General features: G+C 37.5%; 2 protein-coding genes across 3 annotated transcripts; one reads left to right on the forward strand and one right to left on the reverse strand.

The window, feature by feature from the left end:
• On the forward strand, window positions 1-16,827 carry acss1 (acyl-CoA synthetase short chain family member 1). 2 transcript variants are annotated; one of them, XM_077552040.1, is made up of 14 exons: window positions 1-341; window positions 638-734; window positions 1,440-1,639; window positions 4,266-4,441; window positions 4,508-4,660; window positions 6,004-6,151; window positions 6,232-6,369; window positions 7,432-7,524; window positions 10,811-10,952; window positions 11,345-11,471; window positions 11,534-11,661; window positions 15,217-15,280; window positions 15,353-15,468; window positions 16,280-16,827. In XM_077552040.1, the coding sequence occupies exons 1-14, from the start codon at window positions 25-27 to the stop codon at window positions 16,496-16,498; spliced, it is 2,118 nt and encodes a 705-aa protein (XP_077408166.1). In that variant the 5' UTR covers window positions 1-24; the 3' UTR covers window positions 16,499-16,827. The 2 variants fall into 2 exon arrangements, with proteins under 2 accessions (XP_077408166.1, XP_077408167.1); XM_077552041.1 differs by having other exon boundaries at window positions 10,840-10,952.
• Window positions 16,514-26,706, reverse strand: abcd4 (ATP-binding cassette, sub-family D (ALD), member 4). The gene is made up of 19 exons (XM_077552042.1): window positions 26,389-26,706; window positions 26,189-26,307; window positions 24,778-24,905; window positions 24,360-24,499; window positions 24,171-24,287; window positions 22,996-23,121; window positions 22,315-22,365; window positions 22,113-22,207; window positions 21,923-22,044; window positions 21,023-21,114; window positions 20,870-20,959; window positions 19,553-19,758; window positions 19,394-19,485; window positions 19,289-19,325; window positions 19,171-19,220; window positions 18,180-18,232; window positions 17,956-18,032; window positions 17,752-17,867; window positions 16,514-16,766 (listed from the first exon to the last, which is right to left on the reverse strand). Exons 1-19 carry the CDS (start codon window positions 26,430-26,432, stop codon window positions 16,668-16,670), a joined length of 1,854 nt encoding a protein of 617 aa, XP_077408168.1. The 5' UTR covers window positions 26,433-26,706; the 3' UTR covers window positions 16,514-16,667.
• Between the last annotated feature and the right edge of the window lie 298 nt (window positions 26,707-27,004).

Below are 27,004 nucleotides of genomic sequence, written 5' to 3' on the forward strand. Positions count from 1 at the left end.
GTCCAAAATGTGGTTGTCGCGCGGATGCGTCAAAGCGGCCACGTCGTCAGTCGGTCGCCGCCTGTCGCGCGCCGTGGCCGGCGGGAGGAGGAAGAGCCACGCGGCGGCGGCGGCGGCGGCGGCGGTGGCGGTGGCGGCGTTCATGCCGGAGGCTGCGGGCTTCCAGGGCGTGCGGGACCGCGCGGGGCTCCACGAGTTCTCCGTCGCCAGCAAAGAGAACTTCTGGGCGGCCGTGGCGCGCCGCCGGCTCGACTGGATCAGCCCGTTCCGCGGCGTCCTCGACTGCGACATGGAGCGGGGCAAGGTGAGCTGGTTCCGAGGAGGGCAGCTCAACGTCTCCGGTAAGTTTCAGCTCCACTTTTTGCAACTTGGAAGACTGACTGACATTGAACGCACCACCGCACATATGGAAGCCACGTATCTAAAGTGATGCGATTAAAAAGTTAGTAAAATGAACTTGATGAACAAATGTTAGTCTTTTTGTCTTTATAAACATGATTCCCTTTGAAGAACTGACCTATTTAGTTGTGTAAGCGCTGCTGCTTCACATCAGTGCTGCATGGCCAACTTCTGGCACCTGCAAAACTGTTTCCAGCCCAGAATTACTGACTGACCTTTACTGTCTAAACTTCCCCAGTGAATTGCTTGGACCGCCATGCACGCGGCAGCCCAGAGAAAGTGGCCCTCATCTGGGAAAGGGACGAGCCCGGATCCGAAGTCAAGGTCACCTACAGGTGGGTCCGATGAAATTAGCCAGCTTTGTTTTTCCACCCGGGCACGTCTACCTTATAGTGCAAGTCAGCCTTAAACATTTCCTGACAATAATATGTTATATGTGACCGCACTAGTCTAAACATGACATACTGATTATTATTATTACATTTGTGGAATATGAGTTATGAAGCAAAATCGAGCCGTTTTTATCCATCTCAGGGGGCGGCCATTTTGCCACTTGCTGTCGACTGAACATGACATCATAGTTGCCCAGGCAACGCCCAATCATAGCTCACCTGTTTTCTGAAGCTGAGCTGTGATTGGTTGTTACCTGAGACCTGAGCAACTGTGATGTCATCTTCAGTCAACAGCAAGTGGCAAAATGGCCGCCCCCTGAGATGGATAAAAAAACGGCTGGATTTGGCTTCATAACTCATATTCCACTAACGCAATATTAAGCAGAATACCATATTTAGACTAGTGGGGCTGCATAGAACATATTATTGTTAATAAAAAAAATCGGGGGTTGACTTCCTCTTTAAAGCTTGGCATGTTCATGGTTCCAATGGTTGTTTGTAAGTGTCCAGGGATTGGCTGGTGACCAATCAAGGGTGAACCCACCTCTCATCTGGGAGAGGCTCCATTTCACCCAGATTCTTTAAGAAGAAAAAAACACTTAATGGATCCCATATCTCTCTCTTTTTTTTTTTTTTTTTTAAAAATAGGCAGCTCCTGGAGATGACCTGCCGGGCGGGGAACCTGTTAAGGCGGCACGGCGTGAAAAGGGGCGACTGCGTCACCATCTACATGCCGCCATGCCCGCTGGCTGTGGCATCCATGCTGGCCTGCGCTCGCGTTGGTGCTGCCCACAACGTGGTGTTTGCGGGCTTCAGCGCCGAGGCCCTCGCAGAGCGAATCAGAGACGGTGAGGCGGCCCACAAGTCTTTGTCATACTGCACTTACGACCGAAGTTAGTGATAGACGACTGCTGTTGATCTCAAGTCTTCCTACTGGAAGGCCAAGTCAATTTGACAATGCTGCATGGGTGAAGCACGTAGTATATATATATTTTTTTACATATATACAGTATATATTTTTATTTATATATATATTTTTTTAGCTAAAATATTCTTTAAATAAATGAATGATTTAGATTAAAAAAAAAATCAAATATTCAGAAGACAAATTCTTTAGTCAGAAAAAGAGAAACGTAAGGTAGATTAAAAAAAAAAGTTTGAAAAATTACCTAAAAGTGTCCAAAAAGTGACAATAAAATGTCCAAAAAGGAAGCGGAAAATTAGAAAATGACCATAAAATGTCCATGAAATTTCCATGAGACACAATGTCAACGAATTAGATTTAAAAAAGGCAGAAAAGAAAACGTTCATAAAATAACCATAAAATGTCCAAAAACCAATACTAGGGCTAGGGTTTAAAATTAGGGTTTTAAATTAGGGCTAGGGTTTCAAATTAGGGTTTTAAACTAGGGATAGGGTTTCAATCTAGGGTTAGGGTTTCAAATTAGGGTTTCAAACTAGGGTTAGGGTTTCAAATTAGGGTTTCAAACTAGGGCTAGGGTTTCAAATTAGGGTTTCAAACTAGGGTTAGGGTTTCAAATTAGGGTTTCAAACTAGGGCTAGGGTTTCAAATTAGGGTTTCAAACTAGGGTTAGGGTTCCAAATTAGGGTTTCAAACAAGGGCTAGGGTCTCAAATTAGGGTTACAAACTAGGGTTAGGGTTTCAAATTAGGGTTTCAAACTAGGGTTGGGGTTTCAAATTAGGGTTTTAAACTAGGGTTAGGGTTTCAAATTAGGGTTTCAAACTAGGGCTAGGGTTTCAAATGAGGGTTTTAAACTAGGGCTAGGGTTTCAAATGAGGGTTAGGGTTTCAAATTAGGGTTTCAAACTAGGGCTAGGGTTTCAAATTAGGGTTTCAAACTAGGGTTAGGGTTTCAAACTAGCCCAAATTACCATAAAATGGCCACAAAATATCCCAAAAAATCAGGAAAATTTTTCAAAAATAGCCATAAAATGTCCCAAAAAAGGAAGAAGAAAGGGAAAAAAATTACCATATGTCCATAAAATTGTCAAAAATGACAAATAACCCAAGATATTCATTTGTTACAATAAACAGACAATACAAGACGTGTGGGCCATCTTGACATCGAGGTCAAGATGTCCTCTTGCACGCCTCACTTAACGCATTTCCTTTATTTTCAGCATTTCCACTCAACGTTTTTTCCAAAGCATGAATTTGTTTCGCACCCTTTCTGACATATGGAACAAAAACACCGTTTCTAGTTTGAAATAGTGCCCTTTTAATGGCCCTTTAGGGACTTTATAGCTCACTATTTCCTTCCCTTCAAAGTGCGTATGCAGCGATAAGATAATCCTTTATTGTGGCCACAGCCGAGGGAAGTCGAGTGTCCTCAAAGCGGCGTAGAGCAAAGAGCAATATTGGAACAACAAGTTACCCCTTTTTTTCTGCATGGACTGCACTTGACTTGCATCAATGCAAGAGCACAATTTTGTTTTTCAATTTTGATGTGTTTCTTGCTTAACATGAAAACGAACGCGGAGGTGAGAATGTCATTCCGTCCGCTCGGCAGCGTCTTTCCAGGCAAGCATGCGGGGACAATGTGTTGGAAATAAGACGCATGAGGGCTTGGCACGACACACGCGCTCACACTCGCACCCCTCCCGCGGGTCCAGAGGTCGATCCGGGTGGAGTTGTCTTATCAGAGGGTGGCGGCGTGCGTAGTGCGTCGTCTCCCTCGTCGCGCTATCAATCTCGGCAGCGAAGCTTTATTGGCTCTCCCAGCATTAATCAGTTGATCTTAATTGCGACACTGTCATCATTTCGCACGACGTATCTCATCAGGAGTTTATATAGTCGCTCATCTGATGATTATTTAGTGCGGGACACACGGGCCTCATTATGAGCATCTTCCTATTCTGTGTCCTTACAAAAGGACTTGGCAGTTAGTCATAAAAGTGTCCGATGGATTGGGGGCAGCACGGTGCCCTAGTGGTTAGCAAGTCTGGCTCGCAATTCAGAGTTGAAGTCTGTGTGTGAGATCTGAACCAAAATGACATTTACATCAGTCTTAACATGTTTTTGAGCATTTGTATTTTCAAACAGAAATTTGGGTTTTTGAAATGCAAGTATCATTATTATACTATTTTTCCTTTGGGACAGTTTTTTTTTTTTTTTTTTCCCCGTTTGTGTGTGTTTTTGTGTCTGCATAAAGAAAAACAATAAATATATTTGGGCCAAGTTTGTTTTTGTTTTTTTGTGGTGTGTTTAAAAAAAAAATTTTTTTTTTAATCAATTTGTGCGTTTTTTGTCTGCATAAAAAACAAACAAAAAAACAATAAATATATTTAGAAAAAAAAACAAGAAAAATTTCCCAAAGATGTCTGATGGGACGAGGGTTGTCGTTAGCTAATGCTCATTAAAATTGACATTTTTTGCTCAAAATCAAGCAAAACCAATTGCTCAAATTCCTTCCCGCCGTTAGCTAACTTTGTCTTCATCTGCTCATCTTCCAGCCCGGTCCAGCACGGTGATCACCGTCAACGAGAGCGTGAGAGGCGGCAAGGTGACCCGCCTGAAGGCCACGGTGGACCAGGCGGTGCGCAGCTGCCCGACGGTGCGGCAGGTGTTTGTCGTCATGCGGACGGACACGCCGGTCGCCATGACGACCGCGGACGTCGCCATGGAGGAGGTGAGCGGATCTTGGCTTCCGCCCGAGATGACGCCAGGATGCAAACGAACGCCGTGTGCCATTTAGGAGATGATGTCGGAGGACGTCGTCTGCGAGCCGGCCGCCATGGACAGCGAGGACGTCCTGTTCCTGCTCTACACGTCGGGCAGCACCGGGAAGCCCAAAGGTCTGGTCCACACGCAGGCCGGATACCTGCTGTATACCGCACTCACCCACAAGGTAAGACGTTGGTACAGACAGAATTGAATTGTCAATTATTCTACTTATTCTAAGTCATTGTGACGTTTATGTCGAGTAGGGATGCCAGGCAATTACAATTTTTTATTGTAATTGTTGATTTTTTTTAAATATTATTATTATCGTGGGGTGGGATAAGGCCCTTGAGATGCAACATCTTGTTTGCGAGGTGGTCCCACACAAAAATACGAGGCAATCATAACGACACGCCAGACATAAGACAGGGAGAAATAAAAAAAAATAAAAAATAAATACAGTAACACACCAATGTTCTAATTATTTCATCATAATAAAATAACAAATGAAAATACAGCGTGACAATACATGATTGAAAACATTGACAATCAGTTTTTAAATAATCAAACAAGATATAATAATAATAATAATTAAAATAATAACAGTAATTAATCACAAATAGTCGCAAATTTTATATCTGTTCTAAATTTACAAAAAATACTTTTTATACTCTTGTCAAGGTAAAAGTGGGAAAAAAATGTTAAACTACTAGAAATATGGCTGCATCTTTTAGCCATTGATAAAATAATAAAATTGAGTTAAAATTAAAAAGATGTACTGTACTATAAAAAACAAATTCAACATTTTTCTGCTACTAGTTGGCATAATTGCATTTGTAATGCATAATTATTAAATGTATTACTGCTAAATTCAGTACTTCAGTACAGGCTTTTCAAGTAAGGGGCGGTCATTAATCGCACGCTAAAAAAAAATTGTGGCATACAATGAACTTTAAATTAACTCAAAATTAACGCACTCATTTTGACACCCCTGATGTAAAGTTTGATGTAACAAAGTGGATCTTGTATAGAGCCTTGTGGAACACCATGTGACACAGTCGTAAAGTGTGTGTGTTTTGTTGTTTTTTGCTACATATTCCGGCTTTTTACTATCCATCATTTGTCCTTATGGGGACATTCTGGCGGCCCCACTAGTCCAGACCTCTTTTTGAGGGTCAAGACTTGGTTTTAGAGTTAAGGTTTGAATTGGATTTTGGTTGGGGTTAGAGCAAGCGTCCGGGTTAGGCAATTAGTTGTGATGGTTAGGGTTAGAGGAAGAGGCTAGGAAATGCATCAAGTCATGGAAGGGACATTTTGGTGGTCCCCACAAGTTCAAACCTCTTTTTGAGGGTCAAGACTTGGTTTTAGAGTTTAGGTTTGAATTGGGTAATGGTTGAGGTTAGGGTAAGGAATGTGGGTAGGCAATCATTTTTGATGGTTGGGGTTAGGGTAAGCGGCTAGGAAATGCATCAAGTCAATGAGATGTCCCCACGGTGATACAAAGACAAGTGTGTGTGTGTCCCGCCACAGTACGTCTTCGACTACCACGACGGAGACGTGTTTGGCTGCGTGGCAGACATCGGTTGGATCACAGGACACAGTTACGCCGTGTACGGACCGCTGGCCAACGGTGGCACCACCGTCCTTTTCGAGAGCACGCCCGTTTACCCCGACCCGGGTACAACTTGGGTTTCGCAGCCGGCCGATGTCCACAAGGGCTCAAGCGAGGAGCTTCAACACTTGGTGTGGTTTTGGCAGGAAGGTACTGGGAGATGGTGGAGAGGCTGAAAATCAACCAGTTCTACGGCGCCCCCACGGCCATCCGCCTGCTGCTCAAGTACGGCGACCAGTGGGTGCGCAAGTACGACCGCTCCAGTCTCAGGACGCTTGGATCCGGTAGGAGAAGAAAAAAAAAATCTTTCTAATTAACACCGCCTACTTCTTTAATTAAATAAACGCCTGACCACAAATAGATATGTTATGTACGCTGTCTGTTGGCGGAAGTTTACAGGAACTTATACCAAGTGCTGCCGTTTCCCTCAATTTAACACTGATGTGACTTGAACAAATACATGCCTCACCTCAAATAACTTCCGAATAACATAATTGGTGGCATCTGTAGGACTGATTTAGAGCAGACTTGGCATCTGTAAAAATTAAAAAAGACAAAGTGCAAATAATTGCTATGTGCCACTTGATCTAATAGACGCCGCACCTCAATTAGACACCACCGGAAAAAAATGAATGGCTGACTGGTTGTGTCACTCGCTGACTGATGACTCGTGCCAGCAACAGCAGACATGATGTCTGCGCAGCTAATTTTGAAAGCAAAAGTGCTGCGCGACGCCTCAAAATATTCACTTTTGAATAATTAAATGCCACACCTCAAATACGTGCTTCAAGATAATAAAAAAAAACAAATGTTGACGTCACAAAAGGATACGAGCATGTAGACAATGCTGGAGTAGAAAGCTAAAGTGGCGTGCTATGCCTTTGTTAATTGCTTGAAAAATAAACGCCTCGCTTCAAATAAGTTCCTCAAAAAAAAAAAAAAAGCAGGAGGTGGTACCATCTTGTAACTGTGATATAACATCTAAATTACGAGGTGACTTTTTTTTAAAGAAATTGCTGCCTCAAAAACATTTTAAAGCTAAAATTTTTTATTTTTATTTTATTTTAGGCCATCCCCTTAATAACCCTAACCCTGATAGTTTGTCTCCTGGCCACCATCTGAGCAAATAATATACTTTCAATGTCAGAGCCGTGCAGTGATCCTCCCTCAAGGCCACAGAACAGGTGATTTGGCACGCGTGTTTACTGCGCTCACTTTGGAACTTGGCCAGAGGAATTTTACGAGTCGCATACTTGAGCGAACGGAAACGTTTGTTAGCACGCCCTCGTAAATAATAGCGGCGGCGCTCGGAATGTCTTGACGCCTGGCGTGCCTTCTGTGCGCAGTGGGCGAGCCCATCAACACGGAGGCGTGGGAGTGGTACCACAGCGTGGTGGGAGACGGACGCTGTCCTGTGGTGGACACCTGGTGGCAAACAGGTAACGCAAAATGGATGCTAGCACGCTAACATGTTTCCAATGCAACCCAAACATTGTTGACGTTCTTATAGAGTAACAAGGTTTATTTATTCCATTTTATTTTATTTCAGATGAGATTCAGCATAAACTAGTAAAATAATTAGTGGCATTAAAAGAACTTTAAATCAACTCAAAATGAATGCACTTATTTTGACACCCCTTGGACGGGCTAACAAATAGCATCTATGTAACTACAAATGACATATTTGAACATCAACGATCCAGCAACAGATGTAGACAGATAATATAACAATACTCACAGCAATATATTCTTGATCCTCTGCAAAGAATGCTAATATTACTGCCGTTTTGAAATCACTTGATTCTTGGTTATTTGCGTTAATGAGATGCTGCTCTTCCCCAAAATGGTTGCGGAGCGTGACTTACAATGTGTGCGTTGAAGCGGCGTGACTGTGGCAGCGAGCGGGCAAACAAATTAGCATATGAGACGATATCATGGTAATAACCTGATTTGACAATAATCGGATTTTGCAAAAAAAAAATGAACATCTGATGCGTTTGATCCTGCGTCAGCAAACGGAGCAGATCGCTTTTAATTACCACCCAAATGGCCAATCGTGATAATGAATCAACAATCATTCCAACATGAGCCCATGAGGGGCTCAGGTGGGAATTACTGGACACAGATCCGGCGGGCAAAATGGTCGGGCGGACGCCATCTTGTTGTTCTTATGTTTGCAATTAGGACAAAGTGGCTCCGTTCATGCTTGACGTTTGCACGGTTCGCACGCAAGCTTCCATTTTCATACGCACATTTTCATCAATTTATTTATTCACGCCGTCATTTCTTTCATTTCCTATTTGGAGCTGCAATGCTGGCCTTGTTTATTTATTTTTTATTTTTTAGTTAGTTGTTATGACGTCAGCGCGTCCCATCAGGCGTCGTCACAGCGAGTCATCTTTTTTTTTATGATGATGATGAAAATATGTATTTAATTTATATACAATTTATGTGATTCATTCAACATATTTTTTCCTTTTGCATTCCTTCATTCAAAACTTGACTGTTGCAATAGTTCAAATTCAAATCAATATTTTATCTGAATTATTTTTTTCATACACTAATAATCCATTCATTCAATCTTTTTTTTTTTTACATTTTTATTTTATTGAATTATTAATGTTTACTTGTTTATATTGAGTTTTATTTTTATAATTCATTCCATTTTCAGCATATGTATGAGTAATATCAATTTATTCTAACATTATATTTTCTTCACGCATTTATTAATAGCCGACAATAAATGTTAAGATGTTTCTTTATTTTCCTATTAAAAATTTATAATAAATAACATTTTATAAATTTGTTTTATTTTTAGATTAATTCCGTAATTTTTATTTGACCATTTTTTACTATTTTCCTAATTTCTTCTTTATGAGTAATATAAATATATATAATATAAATTTTCTTTACGCATTTATTAATAAGCTACAATAAATGTTAAGATGTTTCTTTATATTACTATTAAAATGAATAATAATTCAAATTTGTACAAACATGTTTTATTTTTAGATGAATTCTGTCATTTTTATTCATGATCATTTTCAGCTATTTTCCTTATTTCTTGTTTTGTAGTACATCACTTTTAAAAATTTGAATGTTGTCTTTTTCCATTTATTAATAATTTGAGGTCCTTGATAGCAAGATTTGGATTTTGGATGTTGTTGCTATGGTGATGATTTGGCAGCTTGAGCGTGAAGCGCTCGGCCACTTTCAGCTTTTGTGAGCCGCTCGTCTGTTGTGTCCTACTTTGCTGCAGGTCCCCTCCTCCTCTTTTGGCACCATTAACCCCCCCCCCCCCCCCCACAAAAAAACAAAAACAAAAAAAACACCCACCATGTGTGCGGATTATGTGTAAGTGGGCGCGACCAAACTGCGCGTGCTTGACTTTTTTTGCGGCTTTTCCCACTAATGCGAAATGTTTGAGCGGCGGGAATGCGGCGAGCCCAAAATCAAGCGAATTGGCTCTTTGTGTAAGAATCCGCTTATAAACACGTGAGCTCCATTTTGGCCACTTTTGATCACCTATTCCTGTTTTTAGGAACATTTGAGCTGCGTCGATGTAAATGGGGTGAAACTTTCTTTTGTCGTTTCCTTTTGTTTTCAACCAAGAATGCGTCATCAATTTTTGGGCTTCAAGGCTCACGACTCGAATGTTTGTGCCAACACTTTTCGGTTGGGTTTTTTCACGCCTCACTTTGCGAAGGTCCTCAACCTGAGGATTAAGAATTTAAGTTCATTTGTTCAAATGTATGTTTCCAGAATTCAGATTTACACATTCATACATTTTGGTTATTTTTTTTGTATAACTAGCTAAGTTGATGTGTCGAATCTGCTGCTCTCCGTCATTCACTTGCATTTACTTAAAGTATGCTAGCTTCTGGTTGGTTAGTGTTCGTCAGCTGATAGGAAGTCAGGAAGTGTTATTGCTCTAGCTGTCGTTTAAGATGAAATCCGTCTCCGTCCTGCCTTTTCATTTTTATAGTGTTCCTTTAACCACCACCGAATCCTTACGCAAGTTTCTGATGTTTTTTTCTCATAAATTTGCCACTTTGTTAAGTCGCACAATTGTGATTTTTTTTTTTTTTATTCTCGTCATTTCTCGTGAATTTTCCATTTTTATTTTCTTGTAAATTTGCCAGTTAAGTCACAAATTTGCGGGGTTTTTTCTCTCGTAGATTTGCCACTTAACTCTTTGACTGCCAAAAACGTTAAATAACGTTTAGTAAAATCCTATGGAGGAGTGCCAAAGACGTTAAAAGACGTTTTTTTTCAAAACTGAGGTGAAACTAACCATTTTCTATTGTTGATTACTGAAAAACGGAATAAGGTAGAAACCCCAAAAAAATTCTGATGAAAGATGAGAGTCCAATCTTTCATTTGTATAGTATGTGTCCATAGTCCAAACACATAATTTTCTGTGGACCTTGAAAGATCAGTCAAAAATGGTTAAATCGGCTGGCACCCACGGCATCCCTTTTCTGAAAACGTCTGGCAGTCAAAGAGTTAATAAAGTCGAGTTTTTTATTTATTTATAAGGTCGAATAGAGTTTTTGCTTACCCCCACCACCCCCCCCAAAAAAATATTCATACGGGGCCCTAATACACTGTGGTACGTAACCCTACCCCAAAAATCAACAAACATGTTAAAATAATTTTTCTTAATAAGGAAAGCAACACTGTAATATTGTCCTTTATAATAATTATAGTAATATTACATTCCAGCATGCTTTTTTTCCCCCCCGTCTGGTCAGAGACGGGCGGCATCTGCATCGCCCCGAGGCCGTCGGAGCCGCATGCGGAGATTGTGCCGGGGATGGCCATGAGACCTTTCTTCGGCATTAAGCCGGCGCTCATGGACGGCCAGGTGTGTATGTGTGTGTATGTGGTGTGTGTGTGTGTGTGTGTGAGACAGGGTGGGGGGGGGGGTTGGTAGCAGGGCGGGTATCAAAAGTGACACAGCTGGTGGCTATTTTATAATCCTCATCTGACCCTCCATCCAGGCCGTTCCCAGCCACCTTACTCAACACACACACACACACACACACACACGCACACACACACACTAATGCGTGTGTGTGTGTGTGCGTGCCAAACGACCTTCCACAAATCTGCCGCAGCAGACAGTTGGAAGCGTTTGATTTCTCTCAAATGTAGGTTGTTGTTATGTCAAAGCGCAGAATATATTTTAAGAAACGGACACTTTCAAATGAAGTTTGATACTTCCCGTTTGATGTTGGTGCCTTTGTTTGTTTCCAGGGCCAAGTGGTGACGTCCGACGGCGCCTCGGGCGCGCTGTGCCTCACTCAGCCGTGGCCCGGCATGGCCCGCAGCATCCACAACGACCACCAGAGATTCGTCGACACCTACTTCAAGACGTACCCGGGTAAGCGAAGCGCCTCCCACGTGAATTGAAGCGGAAGGTCCTTCAACGTGTCCCCGCCGCAGGTTACTTCTTCACCGGGGACGGCGCCCATCGCTCCGAGGACGGCTACTACCAGATCACGGGGCGCCTTGATGATGTCATCAACGTCAGCGGGCACAGGATTGGGACGGCTGAGATTGAAGATGTGGTGGTAAGAGAACGGATACGCTTTCATCAGTGTTTCATACTAAACATGGTCGTTTAAAAAAAAAAAAAAAGGCTCACTATAAATGGTCATTTAAAAAAAAAAAAACGTCTTACAAAACATGGTCTTTTTTTTTTTTTTTTACTCTTTACTAAACATGGTCGTTAAAAAAAAAAAAAAGCCTCACTATAAATGGTCATAAAATTAAAAAAAAAAAACGGCTTGCTAAACATGGTGGTTTTTTTTTTTACTCTTTACTAAACATGGTCGTTTAAAAAAAAAAAGCCTCACTATAAATGGTCATTTAAAAAAAAAAAAAACAGCTTACACTAAACATGGTCTTTTTTTTTACGCTTTACTAAACATGGTCATTTAAAAAAAAAAAAAACATCTTACTAAACATGGTCTTTTTTTTTTTTTTTACTCTTTACTAAACATGGTCGTTAAAAAAAAAAAAGCCTCACTATAAATGGTCATTTAAAAAAAAAAAAAAACGGCTTACACTAAACATGGTCTTTTTTTTTTTACGCTTTACTAAACATGGTCGTTTAAAAAAAAAAAGCCTCACTATAAATGGTCATAAAATTTTTTTTAAAAAATGGCTTACTAAACATGGTCTTTTTTTTTTTTACTCTTTACTAAACATGGTCGTTTAAAAAAAAAAAAAAGCCTCACTATAAATGGTCATAAAAAAAAAAAACGGCTTACTAAACATGGTGGTTTTTTTTTAAACTCTTTAATAAACATGGTCGTTTAAAAAAAAAAAAAACGGCTTACTAAACATGGTCTTTTTTTTTTTTACGCTTTACTAAACATGGTCGTTTAAAAAAAAAAAAGCCTCACTATAAATGGTCATAATTTTTTTTTAAAAAAACCGGCTTACTAAACATGGTGTTTTTTTTTTAACTCTTTAATAAACATGGTCGTTTCAAAAAAAAAAGCCTTACTATAAATGGTCATAAAAAATAAAAATAAAAAAGCCTTACTATACTAAACATGGTGTTCTTTTTTTTTACTCTTTAATAAACATGGTCCTTTAAAAAAAAAAAAAAAAAAGCGGCTTACTAAACATGGTCTTTTTTTTTTTTTACTCTTTACTAAACATGGTCGTTTAAAAAAAAGCCTCACTATAAATGGTCATTTCAAAAAAAAAAACGGCTTACTAAACATGGTCTTTTTTTTTTTACTCTTCACTAAACATGGTCGTTTAAAAAAAAAAAAGCCTAACTATAAATGGTCATAAATTTAAAAAAAAAAAAACGGCTTACTAAACATGGTGTTTTTTTTTTAACTCTTTAATAAACATGGTCGTTTAAAAAAAAAAGCCTTACTATAAATGGTCATTTAAAAAAAAAAAAAAAAGCCTTACTAAACATGGTGTTCTTTTTTTTACTCTTTAATAAACATGATCGTTTAAAAAAAAAAAAAAGCGGCTTACTAAACATGGTCTTTTTTTTTTTTACGCTATACTAAACATGGTCGTTGAAAAAAAAAAAGCCTCACTATAAATGGTCATTTAAAAAAAAAAACGGCTTACTAAACATGGTCTTTTTTTTTTTTTACTCTTTACTAAACATGGTCGTTTCAAAAAAAAAAGCCTCACTATAAATGGTCATTTAAAAAAAAGAAAAAAAGAAAAACGGCTTACACTAAACATGGTCTTTTTTTTTACGCTTTACTAAACATGGTCGTTTAAAAAAAAAAGCCTCACTATAAATGGTCATAAATTTTTTTTTAAAAAAACGGCTTACTAAACATGGTGTTTTTTTTTTTTAACTCTTTAATAAACATGGTCGTTTAAAAAAAAAAAGCCTCACTATAAATGATCATTAAAATTTTTTTAAAAAAACGGCTTACACTAAACATGGTCTTTTTTTTTACGCTTTACTAAACATGGTCGTTTAAAAAAAAAAAAGCCTCACTATAAATGGTCATAACTTTTTTTTTAAAAAACCGGCTTACTAAACATGGTGGTTTTTTTTTTAGCTCTTTAATAAACATGGTCGTTTAAAAAAAAAAAAGCCTTACTATAAATGGTCATTTAAAAAAAAAAAAAAAAAGCCTTACTAAACATGGTGTTCTTTTTTTTTCTCTTTAATAAACATGGTCGTTTAAAAAAAAAAAAAAAAGCGGCTTACTAAACATGGTCTTTTTTTTTTTTTTACGCTTTACTAAACATGGTCGTTTAAAAAAAAGCCTCACTATAAATGGTCATTTAAAAAAAAAAAAAAAACGGCTTACTAAACATGGTCTTTTTTTTACTCTTTACTAAACATGGTCGTTTAAAAAAAAAAAAGCCTCACTATAAATGGTCATAAAAGTTTTTTTAAAAAACGGCTTACTAAACATGGTCTTTTTTTTTTTTTTACTCTTTACTAAATATGGTCGTTTAAAAAAAAAAGCCTCACTATAAATGGTCATAAAAAAAAAAAACGGCTTACTAAACATGGTCTTTTTTTTTACGCTTTACTAAACATGGTCGTTTAAAAAAAAAAAAAGCCTCACTATAAATGGTCATAACTTTTTTTTTAAAAAACCGGCTTACTAAACATGTTTTTTTTTTTTTTTTACTCTTTACTAAACATGGTCGTTTAAAAAAAAAAAACGGCTTACTAAACATGGTCGTTTAAAAAAAAAAAGCCTCACTATAAATGGTCATAAAAAAAAAAAAAACGGCTTACTAAACATGGTCTTTTTTTTTTTTACTCTTTACTAAATATGGTCGTTTAAAAAAAAAGCCTCACTATAAATGGTCATAAAAAAAAAAAAACGGCTTACTAAACATGGTCTTTTTTTTTTTTTACTCTTTACTAAATATGGTCGTTTAAAAATAAAAAGCCTCACTATAAATGGTCATAAATTTTTTTTTAAAAAATGGCTTACTAAACATGGTCTTTTTTTTTTTTTACTCTTTACTAAATATGGTCGTTTAAAAAAAAAGCCTCACTATAAATGGTCATAAAAAAAAAAAAACGGCTTACTAAACATGGTCTTTTTTTTTTTTTACTCTTTACTAAATATGGTCGTTTAAAAATAAAAAGCCTCACTATAAATGGTCATAAATTTTTTTTTAAAAAATGGCTTACTAAACATGGTCTTTTTTTTTTTTTACTCTTTACTAAATATGGTCGTTTAAAAAAAAAGCCTCACTATAAATGGTCATAAAAAAAAAAAAAAACGGCTTACTAAACATGGTCTTTTTTTTTTACGCTTTACTAAACATGGTCGTTTAAAAAAAAAAAAAGCCTCACTATAAATGGTCATTTAAAAAAAAAAAAAAACGGCTTACACTAAACATGGTCATTTAATAATAAAAAAATGCATTACTATATATACATGGTCGTTTAAAAATAATAATTTAAACGCCTTACTATATACATGGTCGTTTTTTTTTTTTTAATGCCTTACTAAACATGGTCATTCAAAAATAAAAAACACCTTTTTTTTTTTTCTTTTTTTGTTTTAAATGAATCTTTTGGTTCGTGTTGTTTCTTGCCAGAGTTTCTGTTTTTGTAGCCTCTTAGCATATGGCTAATGCTAACACTTGATTCATTGTCACAGAACCACTGTTCTGCCGTGGCGGAGTCGGCAGTCATTGGCTGCTCACATCACATCAAAGGTCAAGGTGAGACCGCACACTCGCCGCCGCCACACCATTTTTGATGCCCTTGCAGTCGACCTGACGTCCTCTTTGCAGGCGTGTACGCGTTTGTGGTGCTCAAGCAGGACGCCCAAGAAGCGGACCTGGCCTCACAGATCAACAGCAGCGTCTCCAACAAGATCGCCAAGTATGCCTGCCCCGACCACATCCAGGTTCGTTGCAAAGCTGAAAACTGCTTTCATTTCTACTCTCACTCATTTTATTTCCAAGACAAACTCTTTTTTTTTTTTCTCTCATTAAGATGACTTGAAATGCCCGCAGTCCATTCCAAGACATCAAAAAAAAACGAGCGCCAACATTTTTTGATTGAACTGGAATCATAAAAAAAACATAAGAGAATGCATATAGAAAAACAAGTTGGTTTGTTTTAAGGACCAAAACTGCCAAAATGAAACGAAAATGAATAACAGTGAAAATAAAAACCGTTATAAAAAAATATGCAAAAAGAAATATAAATGGAAATAAAAACATCAAAATATATATCCATAAATAAATACAAAAGTAAAAAACGAGATTCAAAAAATAAAAATAAGTATTTTAAAATAAAAATAAGTATTTTTTTTATATTAATTATTATATATTAATCATTTTTATATTTATTTTAATTTTTTTAATCTCATTTTTTTTATTTTCACTTATATTAATTTATTTATGTTTAATGTTGGCAGTTTTGGTCTTCCATAGGTTTTATGTAGGCTGATTACTGTATTCTCTATAGTAGATGTGCAGGTGAGGGGGCGTGTGCATTTAAGGGGGCGTGGCCGAGAGACTGTTGGCCCTCCTTGCCTACACGCCAGGACATTCCAGTTCCCTAAATGCAACACGTTTTTCTTCTAACTTCACTTGGGTGACAGCATAACTCAAGTTTTGCTCGTAAACTCACATTCATTGTGACGAACAGGAAAAAAAAAAAAAAAAAGTTTTTTTTTTTTTTTTTTGTGTGTGTGTGTGTTCTCGTGGCAGTTTGTCCAGCGCCTCCCAAAGACCCGCTCGGGCAAGATTATGCGTCGCGTTCTGCGCAAGGTGGTGGAGCGAGACCTGGACGGCCTGGGCGACCTCAGCACGCTGGACGACCCCGCCGCCGTGCAGGAGATCATCCAAGGTCACCGCGACCTCTGCGCCAAACAAGAGAAAAGCAGCAGCAGCAGCAGCAGCAGCAGCAGCCATGACGATGGAAAATGAAGATCTTGCAAGGACTTGTGTTTTTAGAAAAACGTTTTAATCACGCAATCAAATGGATGACAACAAACATTGCAACTGTAAACAATCCACTGGAGGCACTTTTTGACGGATTTCTTTGATAGTTGAACGCACCAAGGTCAAACTTTTTGGTGCGGACGGAGTGTTTTGGTCACATGACGTCCTCTCGGACATTCCCGCTGGAGCCTTTTATCCGGCTCAACTCCCAGCGGCCGCCGCCGCCGCACAGTTTCAGCTGGACGTTGTGGTGCTGCCGGCAACACAAAGACGGACGCGTCAGCACAACCGCAATAATAAACGTTGAACTCTTACAGTCTCTCTGTTGTGAGTGATCAAGACATCTGCCGCGCAATCGATTTGATTTTGAACTTTTGCGTATTTACTCAAATCGTTTTGGACACTTATTTTTGAACTCATTCAATTTGACTACAACTACAAAAATAAACTAACATTTTTGTTTTTCCACAAAACTCCAATTATGTGTCAATTATATGCAGATTAAAAATTTAAAATCAAATTTATTTGTAAATTTTGTTAGTTTCATCTTGAGAAATTAATGAATAAATGATCAATTATAAGTACAAAATTTACCAAATCAATTCTGCCATTACATTTAAATTTATTTCAAATTTAAACGTGTTATACTTAAAAAAAATATATATATATAAATTATTTTTGTGACAAGCTTAATTACTCTATTTTATTCTTAAACTTATTCAATTTGATTGAATAAAAATGTAATAAAATATTTTGTACCGCTCTTGTCATTTTAATTTAATAAACTACATTCGACAACTACAAAAATAAATTAAATTTTTATTTTTCCACAAAACTCTAGTTATGTTAATTATATGTGGATTTAAAATTCAAAATCTAATTTATTTGTAAATTTGGTTAGTTTTCATTTTAAATGAACGAATAAATTATAAGAACAAAATCTAATTTATCAAATCTATTCTGCCGTTATATTTAAATTTATTGCAAATTTAAATGTGTTTCACTTAAAAAATATATATCAATTCTAAAATATTTAAAAAAAAATAATAATTTAAATACCGCTACTTGTAAATAGTTATTTCAAATTGAAAAATCGATTTAAAGAGTTTTTTATGACCTTATCAATCAATTATCCTTAAGACATCCTGGTCAATATATATATATATTTATATATATATAAAACGCCGCATGAAAACCCGAGCTGTTTCCTTGGCAGAGGTAATGAAATGCAAGCGGACCTTTTCCAGGCTCCTGCGGTGTCCCACGCTGACCAGCGTCATGCCCAGCTGCTTGCACGTGCGATACAGTTGAGCCTCGGCCTCCTCCGTCAAGGCGCTGGTGGCCTCGTCCAACACTGCCATCAAACGGGACACAAGCACACGTTGGCTTGCAACAAAAGCACCTTGTTTTGTTTTTCTTTCCGCGGACTCGAACCTACGTACCTGCATATTTGGGCTGCAGGTAGAAGAGTCGAGCGAAACAAAGACGCTGCATCTCACCTGGAGACAGAACGTCGTACCTGCAACCACAATGCATTAGGACGTGTGGAATGTTTTGAAGTTTATGGTAAAAAAAAAAAAAATGTATTAATACATTTCAAAAGCATTAGGAGGGCTGCAAATGGTGAACAAAAAATGAAAAGCCGAAAAATGAATGTCGGACTCACCAGTTCCAGTCCACCAATTCATCCAAGCCGCCGGTCCGCTTCACCAGACTTGACTGGAATCAAATACAAAATACAACACAAGCAAATGGCTGAAATATGAAATATGGATCAAAATGACTTGAAATTCAAAAAACTACTTTTGTTTTTTTCTAAGCGCCTTACTATATATACATGTTTTTTTGTTTTTTTTTAAACGCCTTACGATACATAAAAATATGATAGGATAAAAAAAAAAAAAAAGCCTTACTATATGGTCATTAAAAAAAAATGGTCGTTTTTAAGAAAAACAAAAAAAATGCCAATAGGTGGTCATAAAAAAAACCCACCTCACTATAAATGGTCATCAAAAAAAAAAGGCTTTACTATATATGGCTGTTTAAAAAAATAAAAACACCTTACATGGTTGTTAAAAAAAAAATGGTCGCTTTTTTTTTTTTTTTTTAAACGCCTTATGACCCCATGGTGATTTTTTTTAAAAGCACCTTACGACATTTTTTTAAGTGCCTTAATAAAAAACGCCTTACAATACATATTGTTTTTTTTTTTTAAGCGCCCTATGGACATTGGGGAAAAAAGTACCTTACTATGCAAGGTCGTATTATTTTTTTAAAAAAAAAGAAAAAAAAAAAGGTTACTCTTTTATATCGTTTTTAAACGTTAATTAATGAACTTTTTTTGTTGTACTACGAAATAAAACTTTTAACAAAATAAAATTTAAATATTTATTCAAAATGTTTTGATTTCCTAAACAACATTGCCAATAATTCAAATGACTTAATTTGAAAATTAAAAATAGTTTACAAATGGAAAAAAAAGTTTTTCATTTCATCTTATTGTTAAAAATGATTTTAAAAAAATGGTTAACTTCTGCTCACTTTTTTTTTTGATGGCCAGTCTATTCTCTTTTTGCATGATTTCTTAAGAGGCAAAAAAAAAAACCTAAAGTTCTCAAAATCAAACTGTGCAGTTGTACGCTACGTGCAAAACTCACCACCCCCGCCAGCTCCAGAAACTTGAGGATTCTGTCATCATCCACGGACCCTGAAGGGGGGAACAAAAGCATCCTATCGATTTGGATCGTCTTGCGAGTGTCGCGGCGTCCTCGCTACCTGCTTCCGGGTAGATGTCCTTGAGCGGGTAGATGACCTGCGAGGAGAGCACACGTTTGTCATTGGGGTCTCCATTGTGCTCCCATTTCTACCCGGTTTTTCTACCTGTTCACGCAGCGTGCCGTCCGTCAGGTACGGTTTCTGGGGCAGGAAGAGGGTCCCTCTGGGCCCGAAGCACGTGGTCATTTGGACGTAACCTGGCGGCGTTTTCGAGTTCATCGGCAAATGTTTGCTTTTGAAGCCAATGAGCTGTTGGCGTCTCACCGCTGTCGGCCTCCCACAGCCTGTTGAGGACCCTCAAGAGGGAGGTCTTGCCCGTGCCGGTGTTGCCCACCACCAGCAGGTGCATCCCCTCGTTGACCGTCAGGCTCAGGTCCTCCACCAGCAGCTGCTCCGAGTAGGGGGACTTGTAGGACAGGTGGTCCACCACGAAGGCCGTGTCCACCGGGCCCCCGTGCACGTTCAAGTCACTGAAGGGCAACAAAAAAATACATTTTTCCACTTTGTGGCGTGTGGACCTCCACCAAGGCAATTTGCTGGTTTTCCCACTATCTGACAATTTAGTGATTTTTTTTTTTTTTAACAAAACCTAAAAATATTTACCATGTGCTCTTGGATAAATTAAAAACTTACTGGACAAAAAATATGATAAATATTAATTTTATTAAATATGTGTGCCTGCTGAATAAAAATACATGCATTTTTTTAATCTTTATCATTGAAGCACAAAAAAATAAAAAAATACTAAAAATAAATAAAAAATAAAAAAATAAAATAAAAAAACTACAATAATAATAATAATAATAATTTGGTGGTTTTCCCACTGTCTAGCTATCTTACAATTTGGTCAGTTTTTTTGTTTTGTGTTATTAAAAAAATATATATATGAAAATATTTACCATGTGCTCTTGGATAAATAAATAAAAACTTACTGGACAAAAATTATGATAAATATTAATTTTATTAAATATGTGTGGCTGCTGAATAAAAATGCATGCATTTTTTTAATCTTTATCATTGAAGCACAAAAAATAAATAAATTACTAAATAAAATAAAAAATAAAAAATAAAAAAACTACAATAATAATAATAATTTGGTGGTTTTCCCACTGTCTAGCTATCTTACAATTTGGTCAGTTTTTTTGTTTTGTGTTATTAAAAAAATATATATATGAAAATATTTACCATGTGCTCTTGTATAAATAAATAAAACTTACTGGACAAAAATTATGATAAATATTCTTTTTATTATACATTTGTTGCTGGCTAATAAAAGGCATGTATTTTTTTTTTTTTTTGTCTTTAGCCAAAAACACAACACTTTTTTTTTTAAATCATTATTATGATAATAGATGATTTATATTCCTTTTATGTTGATTAATTTATCATTTAATATATATATTTTTAAGATAAAATGTGGAGATATTGTATTTTGGTTGGATGCATTTCAAAACATTTTTACATACAAGTGTTTTTCAGATATGATTTTTTTTTTTTTTTTTTGTCCAATCAGATTTGAGCTTCTATGTGTTGCCATGAAATAAATGGCAACCCCCCGCGTGCTTCTCCGCATCCGCTCACCTGTCAAAGTCGTAGCTTTCCCCCGAGGCCGGGTCGTAGTCGCACTGCTGGCGGAGGACGTCGTCCATCACCTCCTTCAGCTCGCCGATCCTCAATAAAACACGCAAGCAAAGTCCCGCAAAGTCCCGTTTCAAGCATGCGTGTTCTCGCTACCTGTGGGTGTAACCGGCCACATCGGACAGCGTGCTGGACAAGTCGATGAGCTGCGTGAAGCCGTTGATCAGGTAGATGCACACGAAGGCGTTCTGCAGGCAAACGGGAACGACTTTAAACATGCACGTGAAGAAGAGCAGACATTTGTGTGTAAGACAAAGCTTTTGCTGCCACCTGGTGGTCACTTTTGCACTTACTTCACCCTCTTCAACAACATGAGCTCAAAACCGACAATTTTTTTTTTTTTGGGGTGATATTTTTAAATAATTGTATTCAAAACAAGAGAAAACTCGTTTTTATTGGCATTTAAATTTACTCTGAATTTTTATTTAATTTTGTTTTTATTCAATACATAGAAAATACATTGTATTAATGCTTTTTAATTTTGAATATGTTATTCAAAACAAACAAAACTACCAGGTTTACATGGGACAATGTTTTTTCAAAATAAAATAAACTGGTTTTATTTAAGTTGGGGGTTGCGGGGAGACTTTTTTCACACCCCAAAAATAACTCAATTTTTAAAACATTCATCTGAGTGTGTTTTTAAGTGTTTTTTTTGTTGTTAAATGTTTGAAGAAAATCTAAGTAAAAAGTTAATAATTGTGTGAATTTTATTTTAAATTAAAGAAAGCCAAACATCACGTTATTTTTTTAAGTAGCAAAAAAAAGTAACTTATTACAAAACTATTCTCTGGTGAGTACGAAGCTGAAGCCACCAAAAGTGAGTGTAGATACAAATATCTTTTTTTGTGTGCTGTAATGCAGCATTCCGTTATGAAACATTTTGCCCAACAAGGCCTGACTCTTTGTTTTTGTTTTTTTAAGAAGCTTACGTAAGTTTTGTGTCAAGTTGTAAAAAAGGAAGTAAGAGGAATTTTTTATTTATTTTTTTGTTACCCTGCTGATGAGCGCGCTGAGCTCGCCGGGCGTCAGGCCGTCGTAGAGGCCGGCAAAAATGGGAATGGCGATGATGATGTAGCTGAGGAAGCCGCCCAGGTAGTCGAAGGTGTTGACGCCGACTACACAAACACGACATCGTCACATCCGCTGCGTCAACGTGCAGACGTGCGCTGGCGCGTGTTCGTACTGTAAAGCCACAACTCTTTGTTGATGAGGCTTCGCTGGGTTTGCAGCAAAGTCTGCAAGCGTCTGTCGGTCCTCATGAGCTCCACTTTGCCGGCCCTGCAAACGCAACACGGCGCAACGTTGCGAAATAGGAAGCAAAAAAAAGCGCGACGAGAGAGTTAGCGACTCCCCGTATCACGTCATGAACGTGCGGAGGAGCTCGCCTGTAAAAAGCCGCCGACTCAGCGTTGACTCGGATCTGCATGTGCTTGAATCTGCGCTCGGGAAGGAGAACAAAAAGAAATCATCATCAAAAAGCATCGCTTACATATTTTCAACACAATATTTGGAATAATTCACATTGGATTTATTTAAAACATTTATTAAAAAAATATTCGATTAGAATATTTTCAGATTTTATTGACTTTCCATAAATCTTTTCATCATTTACGTGCATTTATATTTTGCTCATTAATACATTATAAAATATTTTATTCACATTCATTTTAATCTATATTTTCAAGTCTATTTAGTGCTTACATTGGTTATATGTATTTTTTTAAAAATAGATTTAAATGCTGCATTATTCGATAAAAATTCCCATTTTCTTTGTCCCGGTTTGTAGTTGAAGTGAACAGTGACAACAGTCATGTTTTGGTGAAATTTCCGAGGTGGAGCTGAAGCGGCCTTTCAAGAACGCGTGCTCATTTCCTGCGTCGTTCCCTAGAAGGCCGAAAGCCAAGATTGAGCAGATGCTTCCTGTCTGACAAAACGGCACCGATTGTTGACCACAATCGGACCACCGCTTGCTTGCATTGAAAACGTGTCGACAGTTGACGTAAGGTACGCTAAGGTACGCTAAAGGTACGCTAAGATCAAGGTATGCAAGCGAAGCTTGAAGGTACCTGAAGTCGCCCTCCAGCTTCTCCTGCTCAAAGAGCGTGGACACGATGGGCCCCATGAGGATTTTATTGGCCAGCGTGCCCACCACAAAGTAGGCAAAGATGCTCACCGGACCCATCCAGCCGGTGCTGAAAAGAAAACGCTCATGTCGTCAAACTTTCAAATGGAAAGAAACACTTACTGCTTTGTGTATTTAAGAATTGGACATTTTGGCCTTGACCAATTTTACAGATTTTGATGTATTTGTACCTTTATTTAACCAGGTAGAAATGATTGAGAACTAATTCCCATTTACAAACATGACCAGGACAGATATGGAGCCAGTTATGACATTTTATTTGAATTTAACTTCAACAGAGACTTAGAAAAATATAAGAAATATGATCAAGTTTGAGTCGCAGTTGGCTGATGGCGAGTCCGCATTTGTGCTCACAACTTTTGCTGGTTCAAATTGTCAAAAGATATCATTTATGAAAATCAACCCCGAAAGGGTACAAAATTGACCAAACTAGTTCCCGCTTTAAAAAAAAATAAAAAATGGGGGTCAGGCTGTGACTCCTGATTTGTGTGTGAGAAGTTTTTTGGTTTTGTTTTTACCTTGACTGACAAAATTGAGCCTCCCAAAGTTGCAGGGTTGATATTTTTTCTATAATAACTTGCAAAGGTCACAACAGGCCTCCTGTTGTTTGTGTAAAATGTTTCGTTGTACTCCCGTACCTAAAAGATTGTTTTTGGGAAACTTACAACATTTGAACTTTTTATCCAATCTAATCAAATCTAACAAAATTGATAGAAATCGAGCCACCCTAAAAGTGCAGGCTTCTTTTTTTCCCCTATTTTTGACTCTGTACTAAATGCGATTTTTTTTTTTGTTAATATAGTTTAATTTATATCTTGATATTTTATGGTTAGGGTATTTTATTTGATATATTTTATAATTTATTTAATATAATTAATTTTATTTTTTAATGTATGCAGAATCATACTGAAATTGCCAAAAATGAACTCTTGTCAAAGTGGAGTCTGTTTTTCTATTTCTGGCAAAACGTAACTGCCGGTTAAATAAAAGGATATTGCACAACCCACGTGGTTTTATCCCCTCCCTGCACTGGAGGAAGCATTAAAAAAAAAAAAAAAAAAACTGTAATATGGAGGAGACTTGATTCCTCTCCAATACCTGTAAAAGCAGTGGTAGGTGTAATAAGCCAAGGTGAAGGGCGACACGATGAGCCGACTGGCCATGGAGCTCATCTGCTTGCAAAGCCGCTCCGCGTCCTGACTGATGCGCTGGTCACTAAACGGCAAAACAGAACGTGACCACGACGCCACCACATCAAGCACGTCAAAAGGAGCGGGAAGCGCTTACGGGTTGTCGATGTCCTCGCGGAGCACGTTGATGGTGTAGTAGACCCGCCCCTGAAAGTAGGCCTTGTGCAGGCTCTCCGTCAGCGTCTTGCGCCAGTTGACGTACATCAGGTTGGCAATGTATTGATCCAAGCTTTTCAACTGGGGATTCAAAACCAGCATCGTGTTCACGCGCTTGAATTGACTGACCAGACGATTTCTACCAAGGAGTCATTTGTGGATTTTTTTTTTTTTTTTTTTAATAACAGAATTTCAGAAGCTTGATGTCAAGGAAGTCCGTTGAGGTGAGTTGAGGAGTTTCATTTAAACATAAGTAGTACTTTGCCACCATCTTGTGGCATCTCCAGGCAATTACAAACTTTGTCTTGTGGGCGTGTGTGATTTTTCCGCTCGATCCATATTGCAATCATGTGACTTACAGTGGAGTTGAGAAGAATGAGGAGCAAGGCGGTGAGCAGCAAGTTCTTGAAGGCCGTGTTGTCCTTGTCGGCCAGCACGTTGTAGAAGCGGCTGGGAAGGACGCCCACTTGGTAAATGATCAGCTGCTCTGGTTTGAGCAGGACGGAAGGAAAAAAAAAAAAAAAAGCGACGTGTTAACACCTCGTTAAATGAAAAGAGAGGTCATCAAAGTCAGGTGAAGGTTCGAAGGTAAAGGTCAGACGCAGACAATGCATTTTGCAAACGCTATCAGCGGCGGGCGCGCTTGCACAACCGCACGGCGGACAAAGTGTGTTGACGGTGACAGGTCGGCAAACAACAAGAAATTCACGCATGTTGAGGCATCGCAATGATCTGATTGGACACAAAATGACTACTCGGAGTTTCTTTCTTCCTTTTTTTTTTAAAGGGAACTTTTCATCGTGCAAATTTGTTATCTGTCAAAAATAATGATGTGAATACGTACAAAGAACTATTAAGAAATTAACAGCAAAATTACAAGAAAAATGTCAAAGATTAACCTATTTCTCAGAATGTAAAAAAGTCATATATTTTTTCTTCAAAAATTGCTATTTATTGCAATAGTGAGTATTGCAACACATATTTTTCCTATAAAACTGTTAGATTATTTACTATAATTATTATTACTATTACTATCACTTTTTAAATTGGAACTTTTACAAAATATATCATTTTTATTTTAAAAATAATCTTATTTATTTCTCATGAAAAATGCAACTTCATTCATGCAATAGGATTTTTTTTCTCATTTAGATGGCGACTTTATTCTTGTAAAATTGAGAAGTTTTCCTTTTTAAAAAAAATCATTTTTCTCAAGATAGTTTTTCTCAAAATATGACTCCTTTATTTTTTGTGTAATTTTTTTGTTAACATTTTACTCATAAGATTTCAACTTTTTCTTTCACAAATTTGCTACTTTTTTTCCTCCCAATAACATCTTTTTTCTCATACAAGACTTTTTGCATAAAGTTGTGACTTGAATCTGGTCATGGCAAGACCTTTAACCTCGTAAAATTGTGACTGTATTCTTGCAATAGAATGACTTTGTTGTGCCGATGACTTTTTTTTTCTAACAATATAACTTTACTTTTCATTCCCTTAAATTGTGACATTATTCCCATAGTAGCCTACCGCGACCTTTTCCTTGTTAAATTGCATCTTGTAAAAAGTTGTCTCAATTACTTGTATTTCATAACTTTTACAATTTGATTCTCACCTCTACCATGCATTGTCAAACGTTTTGAGTCCAGTCAGAAAATTATCTCCAAAAATATTTTAACCACAACATGATTGTTCACGTGATGTGTGACGTCACGCATTTCCTGCTTTGCAAGTTTTGCTGTTGCTTTAGTGAGTTGAGCTTCATAATACCTGCTAAAGTGACTCCAAGTAGTGTGACAAACATGAGGACACTCTGGCTGCTCCATGACGGGAACAGAACCTTCTGGATTCTGCAGAACCTCTGCACGAACCTCCAGTCCAACTTTGGTCTACTCCAGTTTATTGAAACCAAACAAATCACAACTTTGGTAAAAGTGCTGTTGTTGAATGACAAGATTAACAGCACTTACCTTTGTGTCGTTCCTCTACCATTGGACTTCTCGAAGCGAGGCATTTGTGCCAGAGGGCGAGGAGGAAAATAATCACATTTAACCAAATTAGCTAGCTAGGTGAGCTACCTCACATATGTTGTCTAAAATAACCGCATTTACACTATTTGGTGATAGGAGTGACGTACAAATGTATCCGAGACACTCACTTAACGCTACAGTTTTCGTAATTCAAAAAAAAAAAATTTAAATGAACGCCGACTGACATTCTCCTCCACAATGAATTGAGCGACTACACACCGGTGACCGTTTCGTTTGCTCGTCCAAACAATTAGCCACTTCCGCCTTTAACCGGATGTTTGGAGTTTTCGAAATAAAAGCTAAATACATAATGGAAAGGAGGTTAGCGGTCCTCGTTTTACGATAGCTTACAACTTAGGCCGTTCGTAACACTGCAGCGTTCTTTTTTTCTTTTACATTTATCTATTTTTATTATATAAATGGTCTTGAAGCAGGGCATGCCTAAGACTCCATGAGCCCACAAGCAACGTAAGATTTTGGGGCCGCATTGTATAATTTCGTATTAAAATCTGAAAATATGACAAATTAAAATAAAGTAACACCCTATACACCACCG

The sequence above is a fragment of the Vanacampus margaritifer genome, chromosome 19 (genome assembly GCF_051991255.1).
Source record: "Vanacampus margaritifer isolate UIUO_Vmar chromosome 19, RoL_Vmar_1.0, whole genome shotgun sequence".
In the NCBI taxonomy this organism is placed as follows: Eukaryota; Metazoa; Chordata; class Actinopteri; order Syngnathiformes; family Syngnathidae; genus Vanacampus; species Vanacampus margaritifer.

Excerpts from the sequence above, each read along its gene's own strand:
- acss1 (XM_077552040.1), top strand. The coding sequence starts at position 25 with ATGCGTCAAAGCGGCCACGTCGTCAGTCGGTCGCCGCCTGTCGCGCGC. Across the intron at positions 4,442-4,507 it reads CGGACGTCGCCATGGAGGAG|GAGATGATGTCGGAGGACGT; the intron begins GTGAGCGGATCT and ends TGTGCCATTTAG. Across the intron at positions 10,953-11,344 it reads CGGCGCTCATGGACGGCCAG|GGCCAAGTGGTGACGTCCGA; the intron begins GTGTGTATGTGT and ends GTTTGTTTCCAG.
- abcd4 (XM_077552042.1), bottom strand. The coding sequence starts at position 26,432 with ATGCCTCGCTTCGAGAAGTCCAATGGTAGAGGAACGACACAAAG. Across the intron at positions 26,308-26,388 it reads GGTAGAGGAACGACACAAAG|ACCAAAGTTGGACTGGAGGT; the intron begins GTAAGTGCTGTT and ends AAACTGGAGTAG. Across the intron at positions 19,759-20,869 it reads GAAAGCTACGACTTTGACAG|TGACTTGAACGTGCACGGGG; the intron begins GTGAGCGGATGC and ends GTTGCCCTTCAG.